General features: G+C 39.7%; 1 protein-coding gene across 1 annotated transcript; it reads right to left on the bottom strand.

The window, feature by feature from the left end:
- Positions 1–8,066: 8,066 nt before the first annotated feature.
- LOC130200021 (aquaporin-4) lies at positions 8,067–12,242 on the bottom strand. Its single transcript, XM_056423964.1, has 6 exons — positions 12,228–12,242; positions 11,690–11,881; positions 10,599–10,760; positions 10,313–10,477; positions 9,561–9,641; positions 8,067–8,279 (listed from the first exon to the last, which is right to left on the bottom strand). The coding sequence occupies exons 1-6, from the start codon at positions 12,240–12,242 to the stop codon at positions 8,067–8,069; spliced, it is 828 nt and encodes a 275-aa protein (XP_056279939.1).
- Positions 12,243–13,790: the final 1,548 nt, after the last annotated feature.

Below are 13,790 nucleotides of genomic sequence, written 5' to 3'. Positions count from 1 at the left end.
CGAAGCGGAGAGGGCCAGGCAGGGGCTTTATAATACCCCCCCCCCCCCAGGGGCCTCAGGTGACGCCATAATCCCCCTGTAGGGCCAAGGGCGGGCGGGGGGGGGGGGCGGCGGCATTGCTGGTCATCCTAAATCAAACAAACGTAACCCCTCTGTCGCCCCCCAGAACGAGGCCAAAAGAGAGGCAGGGTGTCCCAGAAGAGGAACAGATAAAGCGGGAATGGAGTGGAAATCTATGAGAGACATTTAGCGGTAGAGTTTTTTAGCTGAAGAGTATGGAGGACTCAAAATGACTTTAGTATAAATAAATAAATAAATAAATGCATGAATAAATATGGGAATAAATAAATAAATGCTTAAATAAATGTATAAATAAATAAATGCTTAAATAAATGTATAAATAAATACAGGAATGAATATATATATAGTTATAAATCAACAGGACATCATTAAATAAATATATTTCTACATTTCTGTATTTCTTCATTTATTTATTTCTCTATTTATGTGTCCACACGTATTTCTTCATTTATTTATGTGTGACATTTACGTGTCCGTATATTCAAATGAGCTGGGCGGTCCGAACCTCTGTCTAAAGCATGATTGGTCACAGGAGTGTGATGCATCTGGTGTGTTGTGCTCTACTACTTCTGCCTGGCACATGAAGCTGAAGTTGGCTCGCTCAGCTAACCGTTAGCAGAAGTTAGCCTAGACAGCTTTTTGAGTTCAGCCGTTTATCAATTCCAAGTACACTGAGTACAGACTCGTGTTTTCTTGGAGTCTGGTCTTGTGAGTCTGGTCTTGGGAGTCCAGACTCTCGAGGACGCAGGACGGTCTTTCTGGTCTTGTGACGTCACCACATCAACTGTTCTTGTTCATGAATTTACTCTAATTATTCACTGTAAAATACTTTACAGTGGAGTAGAATGTGTTGCGGTGTTCACTGTCGCCTACAGTAGCCTGGTACTTGTTCCCGAATAAACGGTAATAACTATAAAACGTCTCGTAGCTTTCCATCCTGACCCAGGGTCGCTACAATGTGAAGTTATTAATCTCAGTCAAATTGATGTAACGTTATCTTTTAATAAATAATAAACTCGTTGTGCTCTTTAGATCCTCCAAAACCTAATTATATCTCATGTTTAGCCGCTACGGAGACGTCAGAGCCAGCGGAGCATTTAAAAAAGTCCTGCCGAGATCGGGCTGCTCTCAGAGGTCCCGCGAGCAGGACCTCAAATCAACGTCGCATATCCTTATTAGGCTAAATCTCGATAAACCGACCACAGATTTGATGCTTAAACTACTAACTTCTCGACTGAAAACATCCTTAAATTACATTCCGTGACTCAACAACAGTAGTATTTAGAATGTACAGACACGAATGCATAATAAACGCTGTTCGTTTACAGGTCCAAGTGCTAGGGATCGATTACTTCCGTCTTGCTCCCTGACTTGACCAATCCTGTTCAACAATGAGGTTCGGACCGCCCAGCTCATTTGAATATACGGACACGTAAATGTCACACATAAATAAATGAAGAAATACGTGTGGACACATAAATAGAGATATAAATAAATGAAGAAATACAGAAATGTAGAAATATATTTATTTAATGATGTCCTGTTGATTTATAACTTATATTTATTCATTCCTGTATTTATTTATACATTTATTTAAGCATTTATTTATTTATTTAAGCATTTATTTATTCATTCCTACATTTATTCATGCGTTTATTTATTTATTTATTTATACTTAAGTCATTTTGAGTCCTCCATAGAAGAGAGGACAGGAAGTGCTGAAATTATATTCAGGGGGGGGGGGGTGAAGAGCAGCTGGAGCCGAGCGAAGAAAGTTTCCTTCGGGTGCGTACGTGGTCTTGTTGACATTTCATAACTGTCATAATCACACACGCAGACATATACACACGTGCAGATAATACAGTTGGGGGGCCCCCCGGACGGAAGTGCCCAAAGCTAACAGCGCTGAGCTGACCCTGTGGAACCATTGTCCGCGGGCCGCGTGCGGACGAGAGGCGAGGAGAAATACATATTATTAAAGCTAACGCGCAGAAGAAGTCACGGCCGACGAAGCGCTTTCTCACATCACGGTTTCGACATTTATCGCTTCGGTTTTATCGTTCTGGAGGAACATCCCGCCACCAAGGCGTCGCCTTTGAGAGGAGTTCAAATGGCCGCCGGTCGGTGCAGAAGGCCGGTGGCCGCGGACAGGAAGCTGAACTTGACGGAGACGTGAGAGGACAAAGCGAAGCCCCGACCGGGTGGAAAAACACCGAGCCGCGCGCCGTGGACCGAGAGTGATTCACACAATACGCCAGATTCTGTCTTCTGTTGTGACAAAGGCTTCTAGGAGGCGCTCGGCAGAGGTGTGTGTGTGTGTGTGTGTGTGTGTGTGTGTGTGTGTGTGTGTGTGTGTGTGTGTGTGTGTGTGTGTGTGTGTGTGTGTGTGTGTGTGTGTGTGTGTGTGTGTGTGTGTGTGTGTGTGTGTGTGTGTGTGTGTGTGTGTGTGTGTTTAGTAGGACGACGTTTCGACCAAAGCCGTGAAATTTCTGTGTGTGTGCGCGCACGTGTGTGCGTGGCGCTGGGGTAAAGTGAAGGCAGGTTGGCAGTGGTGTGTGTGTGTGTGTGGGGGGGGGGGGGGGTAATGAATGCAGAATGCTGCGTGGGCCGTTTTTTGACTCCCTTTTATACATGTTAGAAAGAACACACACAATGCGGCACTTTGGCAGTTACAGCTATTGTGCAGGTTGTGTGTGTGTCTGTGTAAATGGTTTATATATGTGTGTGTCTGTCTGTGTGTGTGTGTGTGTGTGTGTGTTCAAAGTGTACACTGCTATAACGAATGCTAACGTGGTTTATTTTAGACCAGCAGTCAAATCCAGAACGTGCATTGTGCCGTATGTTTTACCTAAATTATGAATACTCAAATTTAAGAAATAAACTTTTTATATAAGATACAATACATACAAATACACAACAAAAACATTCCCTCACTTATTCCAAGTCATTAAAAGAGATGAATATCTCAAAACCAAAATGAAAACCAAAATCTCTTTGCAGGGTTAAATATATTTATTTTTTTCCGGTAAATTTGGTTGAACTGACAACTTTTTAATCACGTCAAACATATTTGAAGACAAGACAAATACAGCAATGACACACGATAGTCATAATAACGGTTTTGTGAGAACAAAAAAGTATTGCACACACCCAAACATGCACACAAACACACACACACAAAGACACACACACACACACAGCGTATTCATTTCATATTACAAAGCTCATTTCCACTGAACATGTTCTTTCTTTCGAACCATTACGGGAAAAAAGGTCTATTTGAGTGTGAATGGGAGGGTCATTGGACCCACAATGCAGTGCGAGGACCTCTTTAGCATTTCAAAGCATTCACAGACGCAGGATGAAACAATGACAAACACAAGGGGGCTTTGGAGAAGGCGTTTCAATGGATCTCCATTATACATTTTAATGATGTGCAAATTTGAAAGTAACAATTTAATCTCAACCATATTGCCTCAACCTTCACTTACTGACTAACGGAGCCGACCGGGACCTCACATGTGACGTGCATCTCCTTTATCGTGCTTTAACAAGGACAAATATTAATTTCAGCCAAAATGTGTCTCCTCCAAGAATAACTCACTGGAATGTGAAGGTTGGCACATTTAGAGCAAAACGCTTCCTTTTGTTTATATTTATAGGCTCCGGAGCCCCGTGTGAACGACACACACATGATGCTTCAAGAACATCAGACATATGTAAACAACGCAAAGTCACCCGAAATGATTACAAATTTAGAAAAGTGAGACTTTTAGAGAAGATACGACTCACAACAAGTCAAATTCATAAGTATAACACTTAATATTAGTGAACTTAGTGAACGGGTCTTAGTTGATGAAGTGTCCTGGTGGCTAATGAAACTTAATGTGGGACAATTACCCCCAAAAAACTAATATTGCAGAATGCAGGTGTGTTTCCATGAGCTGTTTTCTTGTTTGTGGCCCTCAGTTGTTTTCTTGTTTGTTTTTTCTTGTTTGTGGAACCTCAGTTGTTGTCTTATTCGTTGTTGTCTTGTTTGTTTTCCTCAGTTGTTTCTTGTCTGTGGCCCTCAGTTGTTGTCTTATTCGTTGTTGTCTTGTTTGATTTCCTCTCAGTTGTTTTCCTGTCTGTAGCCCTCAGTTGTTTCTTGTCTGTGGCTCTCAGTTGTTGTCTTGTTAGTTGTTGTCTTGTTTGTTTCCCTCTGAGTTGTTTTCCTGTTTGTGGCCCTCAGTTGTTGTCTTATTAGTTGTTGTCTTGTTTGTTTCCCTCTGAGTTGTTTTCCTGTTTGTGGCCCTCAGTTGTTGTCTTATTAGTTGTTGTCTTTTTGTTTTCCTCAGTTGTTTTCCTGTCTGTGGCCCTCAGTTGTTTTCCTCTCAGTTGTTGTCTTGTTTGTTTTCCTCTCAGTTGTTGTCTTGTTGGTTTTCCTCTGAGTTGTTTTCCTGTTTGTGGCCCTCAGTTGTTGTCTTATTAGTTGTTGTCTTGTTTGTTTTCCTCTCAGTTGTTGTGTTGTTTGTTTTCCTCTCAGTTGTTTTCCTGTCTGTGGCCCTCAGTTGTTGTCTTGTTTGTTGTTGTTGTCTTGTTTGTAATTGTCTTGTTTGTTTTCCTCTCAGTTGTTGTCTTGTTTGTTGTTGTCTTGTTTGTTTTCCTCTCAGTTGTTGTCTTGTTTGTTTCCCTCTCAGTTGTTTTGTTTGTTTCCCTCTCAGTTGTTGTCTTGTTTGTTGTTGTCTTGTTTGTTTTCCTCTCAGTTGTTGTCTTGTTTGTTTCCCTCTCAGTTGTTGTCTTGTTTGTTTTCCTCTCAGTTGTTTTGTTTGTTTCCCTCTCAGTTGTTGTCTTGTTTGTTGTTGTCTTGTTTGTTTTCCTCTCAGTTGTTGTCTTGTTTGTTTCCCTCTCAGTTGTTTTGTTTGTTTCCCTCTCAGTTGTTGTCTTGTTTGTTGTTGTCTTGTTTGTTTTCCTCTCAGTTGTTGTCTTGTTTGTTTCCCTCTCAGTTGTTGTCTTGTTTGTTGTTGTTGTCTTGTTTGTAATTGTCTTGTTTGTTTTCCTCTCAGTTGTTATCTTGTTTGTTGTTGTCTTGTTTGTTTTCCTCTCAGTTGTTGTCTTGTTTGTTTCCCTCTCAGTTGTTTTGTTTGTTTCCCTCTCAGTTGTTGTCTTGTTTGTTGTTGTCTTGTTTGTTTTCCTCTCAGTTGTTGTATTGTTTGTTTCCCTCTCAGTTGTTGTCTTGTTTGTTTTCCTCTCAGTTGTTGTCTTGTTGGTTTTCCTCTGAGTTGTTTTCCTGTTTGTGGCCCTCAGTTGTTGTCTTATTAGTTGTTGTCTTGTTTGTTTTCCTCTCAGTTGTTGTGTTGTTTGTTTTCCTCTCAGTTGTTTTCCTGTCTGTGGCCCTCAGTTGTTGTCTTGTTTGTTGTTGTTGTCTTGTTTGTAATTGTCTTGTTTGTTTTCCTCTCAGTTGTTGTCTTGTTTGTTGTTGTCTTGTTTGTTTTCCTCTCAGTTGTTGTCTTGTTTGTTTCCCTCTCAGTTGTTTTGTTTGTTTCCCTCTCAGTTGTTGTCTTGTTTGTTGTTGTCTTGTTTGTTTTCCTCTCAGTTGTTGTCTTGTTTGTTTCCCTCTCAGTTGTTGTCTTGTTTGTTTTCCTCTCAGTTGTTTTGTTTGTTTCCCTCAGTTGTTGTCTTGTTTGTTGTTGTCTTGTTTGTTTTCCTCTCAGTTGTTGTCTTGTTTGTTTCCCTCTCAGTTGTTTTGTTTGTTTCCCTCTCAGTTGTTGTCTTGTTTGTTGTTGTCTTGTTTGTTTTCCTCTCAGTTGTTGTCTTGTTTGTTTCCCTCTCAGTTGTTGTCTTGTTTGTTGTTGTTGTCTTGTTTGTAATTGTCTTGTTTGTTTTCCTCTCAGTTGTTATCTTGTTTGTTGTTGTCTTGTTTGTTTTCCTCTCAGTTGTTGTCTTGTTTGTTTCCCTCTCAGTTGTTTTGTTTGTTTCCCTCTCAGTTGTTGTCTTGTTTGTTGTTGTCTTGTTTGTTTTCCTCTCAGTTGTTGTCTTGTTTGTTTTCCTCTCAGTTGTTGTCTTGTTTGTTTTCCTCTCAGTTGTTGTCTTGTTTGTTTCCCTCTCAGTTGTTTTGTTTGTTTCCCTCTCAGTTGTTGTCTTGTTTGTTGTTGTCTTGTTTGTTTTCCTCTCAGTTGTTGTCTTGTTTGTTTCCCTCTCAGTTGTTGTCTTGTTTGTTTTCCTCTCAGTTGTTGTCTTGTTGGTTTTCCTCTGAGTTGTTTTCCTGTTTGTGGCCCTCAGTTGTTGTCTTATTAGTTGTTGTCTTGTTTGTTTTCCTCTCAGTTGTTGTGTTGTTTGTTTTCCTCTCAGTTGTTTTCCTGTCTGTGGCCCTCAGTTGTTGTCTTGTTTGTTGTTGTTGTCTTGTTTGTAATTGTCTTGTTTGTTTTCCTCTCAGTTGTTGTCTTGTTTGTTGTTGTCTTGTTTGTTTTCCTCTCAGTTGTTGTCTTGTTTGTTTCTCTCAGTTGTTTTGTTTGTTTCCCTCAGTTGTTGTCTTGTTTGTTGTTGTCTTGTTTGTTTTCCTCTCAGTTGTTGTCTTGTTTGTTTCCCTCTCAGTTGTTGTCTTGTTTGTTTTCCTCTCAGTTGTTTTGTTTGTTTCCCTCAGTTGTTGTCTTGTTTGTTGTTGTCTTGTTTGTTTTCCTCTCAGTTGTTGTCTTGTTTGTTTCCCTCTCAGTTGTTTTGTTTGTTTCCCTCTCAGTTGTTGTCTTGTTTGTTGTTGTCTTGTTTGTTTTCCTCTCAGTTGTTGTCTTGTTTGTTTCCCTCTCAGTTGTTGTCTTGTTTGTTGTTGTTGTCTTGTTTGTAATTGTCTTGTTTGTTTTCCTCTCAGTTGTTATCTTGTTTGTTGTTGTCTTGTTTGTTTTCCTCTCAGTTGTTGTCTTGTTTGTTTCCCTCTCAGTTGTTTTGTTTGTTTCCCTCTCAGTTGTTGTCTTGTTTGTTGTTGTCTTGTTTGTTTTCCTCTCAGTTGTTGTCTTGTTTGTTTCCCTCTCAGTTGTTGTCTTGTTTGTTTTCCTCTCAGTTGTTTTGTTTGTTTCCCTCAGTTGTTGTCTTGTTTGTTGTTGTCTTGTTTGTTTTCCTCTCAGTTGTTGTCTTGTTTGTTTCCCTCTCAGTTGTTTTGTTTGTTTCCTCTCAGTTGTTGTCTTGTTTGTTGTTGTCTTGTTTGTTTTCCTCTCAGTTGTTGTCTTGTTTGTTTCCTCTCAGTTGTTGTCTTGTTTGTTGTTGTTGTCTTGTTTGTAATTGTCTTGTTTGTTTTCCTCTCAGTTGTTATCTTGTTTGTTGTTGTCTTGTTTGTTTTCCTCTCAGTTGTTGTCTTGTTTGTTTCTCTCAGTTGTTTTGTTTGTTTCCTCTCACTTGTTGTCTTGTTTGTTGTTGTCTTGTTTGTTTTGCTCTCAGTTGTTGTCTTGTTTGTTTCTCTCAGTTGTTGTCTTGTTTGTTTTCCTCTCAGTTGTTTTGTTTGTTTCCTCTCAGTTGTTGTCTTGTTTGTTGTTGTCTTGTTTGTTTTCCTCTCAGTTGTTGTCTTGTTTGTTTCTCTCAGTTGTTTTGTTTGTTTCTCTCAGTTGTTGTCTTGTTTGTTGTTGTCTTGTTTGTTTTCCTCTCAGTTGTTGTCTTGTTTGTTTCTCTCAGTTGTTGTCTTGTTTGTTGTTGTTGTCTTGTTTGTAATTGTCTTGTTTGTTTTCCTCTCAGTTGTTATCTTGTTTGTTGTTGTCTTGTTTGTTTCCCTCTCAGTTGTTGTCTTGTTTGTTTTCCTCTCAGTTGTTTTGTTTGTTTCCCTCTCAGTTGTTGTCTTGTTTGTTGTTGTCTTGTTTGTTTTCCTCTCAGTTGTTGTCTTGTTTGTTTCCCTCTCAGTTGTTGTCTTGTTTGTTGTTGTTGTCTTGTTTGTAATTGTCTTGTTTGTTTTCCTCTCAGTTGTTATCTTGTTTGTTGTTGTCTTGTTTGTTTTCCTCTCAGTTGTTGTCTTGTTTGTTTCCCTCTCAGTTGTTGTCTTGTTTGTTGGTCTGCTTGGCTCTGGCGTTCTGCGTGACCGTGGACAGAGACGACCCCGTGGCGCTGGCCGCCTCCACGATCTCGATGTCCTTGCAGGTGAGACACGCCACCAGCTTCTGGCGAGAGGCGCTGCGGGCGAACAGGAACTCGTGGGACACGCCGCCCAGCATGGCCCCGAACACGGGGCCGATCCAGTACACCTGCAGGGGGGGAGGGGCCCAACGGAGGGTTCAGGACGAGTGAACCTCTTGGAAGCGCTCGAATATTCACTGAGCTTTACACCTGAGGCAATATTAATGCTAATAATAATAATACAAAAATAATAATTTAGTATGGTATACAAATGTTGCGACAAAATAAATTGTATAGTTGGTCACTAAGCGTGGCATAGGATGAATATGAAAAAAGATAATTTAAAAGTAATTGTATATTATGTCATTGAAAGTAATACAAAAGTAATTATAGTATGCCACATACATGTAATAAATAATGATATAGTATACAAGGTAATCATAGAATGTCATGGTTATCAAATATCATGGTATAGTACACCATGAAGTAGGGTTAACCCTGACATTAAAATGTCATGGAAATATAAAAGATAATGGCATAGCCAGGATATATTATGTCACATAATATTATAAAAAATCAGACTATGCAATGAAAATATTGTAAAAATCCAAAAAACATCATAGTATGGTAAAGATGTCACAAAACTGTCATGATGTCATACACAAAGTCCTAGTATTAGGTAAGTCACAAAATGCCATAAAATCCATAGTAAAAACATGTTATACCAAATTAAAAGTATAGTATTGCAGAGAAATTGTCATAAAATAACATTTAAAAAACATGACACTGTTTTTTTCAGAAAAATAACATGTAAAAAGTCTTCTATGCCAACAAATTATGAAAAAGTAAGAGTAACGAGTTTCTCACAAACTCTTTTTTAAGTTATAAAAAATGTCATAATGCATTTTATTAAGAAATTACAGTTTAGTATGCCATAAAAATGTTGTAACAAGTGATAGTTTAGTATGCCACAAAATATAAATATTAATTTAATATTGCCATAAAAAAGTTATTAAAAATTATTATTAAAAATAGTATCACATAAAACATAATATAACAAATAATATTGTATATAGTGAAACTAAATGCAAAAAAACAAGATTGAAGAATAGTACGCCAAAAAAGAGTCATAAAGATTTCATGTTGTTGAATTTCATGGCATAAAAAAGTCATAGCATAGTACGCCATTTAAATTTGGTATTTCTTTATTAAAGTAATAATGGCACAGGCTAATGTGCAATGAAAATTGGGTTGTATTGTGTCATCAAACTGTCATAACCCCAGAATTAAACAATGGCATATTGTAGTATGACATAAATAGAAAAGTCAGAGTAAACTATGCCATAGAAATTGTAAAAATAAACAAGTCACAGTCGTATTTCAAGTCTTTATGGAGCCTGATCTCTCACCCAGTGGTTTTCCCAGAATCCAGTGACGATGGCTGGACCCAGAGAGCGAGCAGGGTTCATGCTCCCACCGGAGAATCGCGCCTGACAGAAAACAACACACACACACACACAGAAATTAAAAAACATCGATTGTCTTTGTTTTGTTTTTTCCCGCTTTAATCTAATATTTTTGCAGAGGATCTTTCTCGACGTGGTTTGGCTTCCTCTGTGTTACCTGGCTACATCCCAGCACAGATGTTATGGTAGATATACCATAATGTCTCTTATTGTTGCATTCGCATTGTCCCTGACAATGAGTTGGACATGGTTACGGTCGGCTTGTGAAGAACCGGGCCGGTCCCTGCTGTCATCTCTCCATCCATGGAGTTAGTGGTACACTGTGTCATACATGCTTCAGTTAAATAGGTGATATTCAGATCGAATTCCCATTATCTGTATGTGTTTATTTTGTCACCTTTTCCTACACCAGTGAAAAACACCCTGATTAGATGCTGCCATACTTACATACACTCAAGGGTCCAATTAATCTGAATTAATCTTGTGAGATAAAATCCTTGGAAAGTTAAAGTAAATCTGAATGACACAGAAAATTATGCGAAACTGAGGTTTTACAAAAATAAACGTATTTTTCGAAGACAAAATAACGCAAAGAAATCTGTTTTGTTTGTCTTTTTGTTGAATGAAAATAGCCCAGATGACTTCAAATGTTTATTTGTCTACAACTGGTAGTCCAGCCTGGAAGCTCCGCTCACCCCGATGAGCACTCCAGCCGTGTGAGCTAACCCAACGGCCAGGTATCCTGGTTCTGAGCTTTCCCTCCGTCGGTGGTCCTCCACGGAGAACACGGTGAAGACCATCTGGAAGGTGCACAACACCTCGATGCCCACAGCCTGGGCTGCGTTCACCTCGATAGGAACCTGAGTGAGGAGGTAGGACGTAAGGAGGGAGGAGAGGTCGGCCAAAGGAAAAGAAAAGTCTCGAGGTGGAAAGTCTTTTGAGCTTTAAAAGGTAAAGCGTCTAAAACTCTGGCGGACCGACCCTGTTGACGAAGTGTTCTGCGGTGGATTTGACGGGCAGGGCCAGGTAAAGGGCCCCGGATGCTAAGAAGGCCCCCAAACACTGAGCAGCGATGTAGACAACGGCCTGGAGAACCTCCAGCTTACGCGTGGCCAACAGAGCCAGAGTCAAAGCCGGGTTCACCTGATCAGACACACACACACAAACATATATATATAATACATTTGTATATATTTTATATATATATTAAATACATATATATATAGATATTTATACAATTATATATAAATATATATATATATATGTAAATATATATATATTTATTTATTTATTTAAAATATATTTTATATATATTTTTACATATAAAAATATATTTTTGTTTTATAGAAATATATATATTTATATATATACAAATGTATATATATATAAAATGTATTTTTAACATTATATATATATACATATATATATATAGAGAGAGAGAGAGAGATAATGTTACAAACATGGAATGACAAATAATAACAATAAAACTGGAAAGTAACTAAGCTTGTTTACTATTTTATTGTATGATTTTACGACAAAGGGGAAATATTGTACTTTTTACTTCATTTAATTTATCTGACAGCTATAGTTACATTTAGGATTTTACATTTAAGAAGAAGATAAGAATATAAAATACGGTGTATTCTGTTGTCACAGATCAAACTATATGAAACCTTTTTGTCACCACAAAACTAGTATCTGGAGTGACTTCCCCTGTAAGCTTCCCAGATGGTTTCATCATATAACTGTTTGAGACTTAAAAAGGTAAAAGTATCGATTATATGTTTATTTTCAAAGGTTAGAAGATGAGACAAAATAATGCAGAAATTTGATCTTTCTGAGGGTCCAGGACCCCCATGTTGGGATACATTGGACTAAACTAGCTGACTGGCATAACAGTCAAATAATACAATATTAACAATCTGATAATGTCATATACGGCAATAATGATTACTTTTATTTTGAAGGCCTCACATAAAGTAGTATTGGTACTTATACTCAAGTTAATGTCACCGGCATTAAAGAAAAATCAATCAGGGAAATAAATATACAATGTAATGTAATCTGTTCACCTGTGCGCCGCTTATTTCTCCGAAACAGTGCGCCAGCGCCACTATCGACACGCCGACTGCCACTGCCGGGTACAGGGGTCCCGAGGGGGCCTCTCCGGGCCCCGGCACAGAGGCACCCAGTATGGCGCTCACTAAGATCAGGGTGCCGAGCAGCTCTGCAAGAATGGCGCGCCAGAACTGCCGACTACGTAGCTCCAGGGAGAAAGGGGCCATAAACAAAAGGCGGCCTGTATTTAGATCACCAAACATCTACTTCTTCAGACCGCTCCGTCTACCAAAAGCTGTGAGAAGTTATGACACGCGGGGTATTAAAAAACATTAAAATAGACATAAAAAAACAAACTACACGATATACACAAACCAGTCAGTGTGTCAGTGACCGGTAGTTCAACACTGTTACACCTCCTCTTCACAACCATATGAGTTAAATGTCCTAAAATGTCTCAAAAGTTCTGCTTTAAATTAGCTACTTTTTTATTTTTTTATCCTCCAAGTTATAAGGGACTTAAACACAAAGCGGTGAATATAAGACGCTTACCTCCCGCCACGTCATGTTGACCTCAGTGTGTTATCTCGCTCCGTGTATCCGTCTGCGTCTCCGTCCGTGTTCGGCTCTCAGGGTCTGAGGGGCTTCAGGGTCTCTGCGACAGCCCTCCTTACCTTGTAGAGTCTGAGAGATCCTTTGATGGGAGCCCCCCCCCCCCCCACCACCACCACCACCACCTCCCACCTCCCCCCAGCCTCTCTCTCCTCACCCTCTCCTCCCACATCCCAGGCCCTGATTCTTCTTCCTGTGCACAAACACTTAAAACAATGTCTCTCCAAGGTTACACGTGTAGCCCCCCCCCCCCCCTTAACCCGACCCCAGTTCTCCTGCACCACGTTCTGCCGACCTTGAGCAATTGAATGCATCTTCAGGAAGCTTTCGAGGAGCCTTTCACTCATTCTTCCAGCTGAAGTGATTGCGGCCTCTTCATAGGATGCGGGTGAGGACGTGAAATGACGTGACCGTCATCGAAAAAAAGGACCAGAATCACAATTATGGGCGTTTTCGGCGAAAGCGGGTAATTTAATGTTGCATTCCAGATTCGTATGTCGTCCGTCCGTTTGTGTGCAGCGCGCACAACGCCGAGGAAATTAGCAAAGCTAATGCAAATGCAAGCGAGCTTCCAAAAATGTATTTACATTTTAAAATAATGTAACATATCCAACCAAATGTTTACATTATATTACGGTGTTAAGTATATTTCCCCTCAGTGCTGCCTCTACATGCCACAAAGTATGAAGGGCCTTAAAGTCCAGTAATATTCTGTTTTTCTTCCAAATCCACAACTGAAAATGTTTTGATATTACATATGAACTATTTAGTGCTTTTTAAATCACGTTTGCTAAAAAAATATATTTAAAAAAAAGATTTACTTATTTATTACGAACTACCTGCAAAAATAATAACATGCAAAACAGCTTCGGCTGCACTTTGTCTTAACTGCTAATTAGCAAGCAAATATCATCACTAAGACGGTAAACGCGATGAACTCGCTGAACATCAGCATGTTATCAACCAGCTCCGTGCAGCGCCCCGCAGAGCCGAACGCATGCATGGCTGCAGACTTCCTTCCTTCAAATATTTTCATAGGATGCCTCGACAGTAAGAAGGACATAAACAGACGTATTCTTTAAGACACACGATGTAGGCGAGCGGGCCGCCGCGTCCACGTAGAGCCGAAGGCGTCGGCGTGGCTCGGCCTGTCGTCTCGTGCGTTGGAGCACCTGGCAGCTGGATTTTCATATCAATTATAGGAGAGAGGGGCCATTAGTGAGAGAGGAGGAGGGGGTGGGGGAGGGGGGAGAGTCTTTCATGATGCTGTTGCCATAGAGCCGGCTGTGATGCAGCATCTGTGCAGGCTTTTTATTGTTCACTCTTTGATATCGAAACAAACACCTTGTGAAGAACAAACAAATACATATATATATATATATATATATATATGTATTTGTTTGTGTTGTATATATAGGTTTAGAGTCTAAATTGAGTCCCCCGACCCCCCAGGCATCAGGACCCAGAGTCCAGAATGAACTGGTTGGTCGGTCGAATTGAATT

Source organism: Pseudoliparis swirei, chromosome 9 (genome assembly GCF_029220125.1).
Source record: "Pseudoliparis swirei isolate HS2019 ecotype Mariana Trench chromosome 9, NWPU_hadal_v1, whole genome shotgun sequence".
In the NCBI taxonomy this organism is placed as follows: Eukaryota; Metazoa; Chordata; class Actinopteri; order Perciformes; family Liparidae; genus Pseudoliparis; species Pseudoliparis swirei.
This window is presented reverse-complemented; position numbering and strand designations above follow the sequence as displayed.

What these genes read in the sequence shown, in the direction of transcription:
- LOC130200021 (XM_056423964.1), bottom strand. An exon ending in CAGAACACTTCGTCAACAGG is followed by an intron (nt 10,478 to 10,598) that starts GTCGGTCCGCCA and finishes CTCCTCACTCAG; the next exon opens with GTTCCTATCGAGGTGAACGC. An exon ending in GATTCTGGGAAAACCACTGG is followed by an intron (nt 8,280 to 9,560) that starts GTGAGAGATCAG and finishes CCCCCCCTGCAG; the next exon opens with GTGTACTGGATCGGCCCCGT.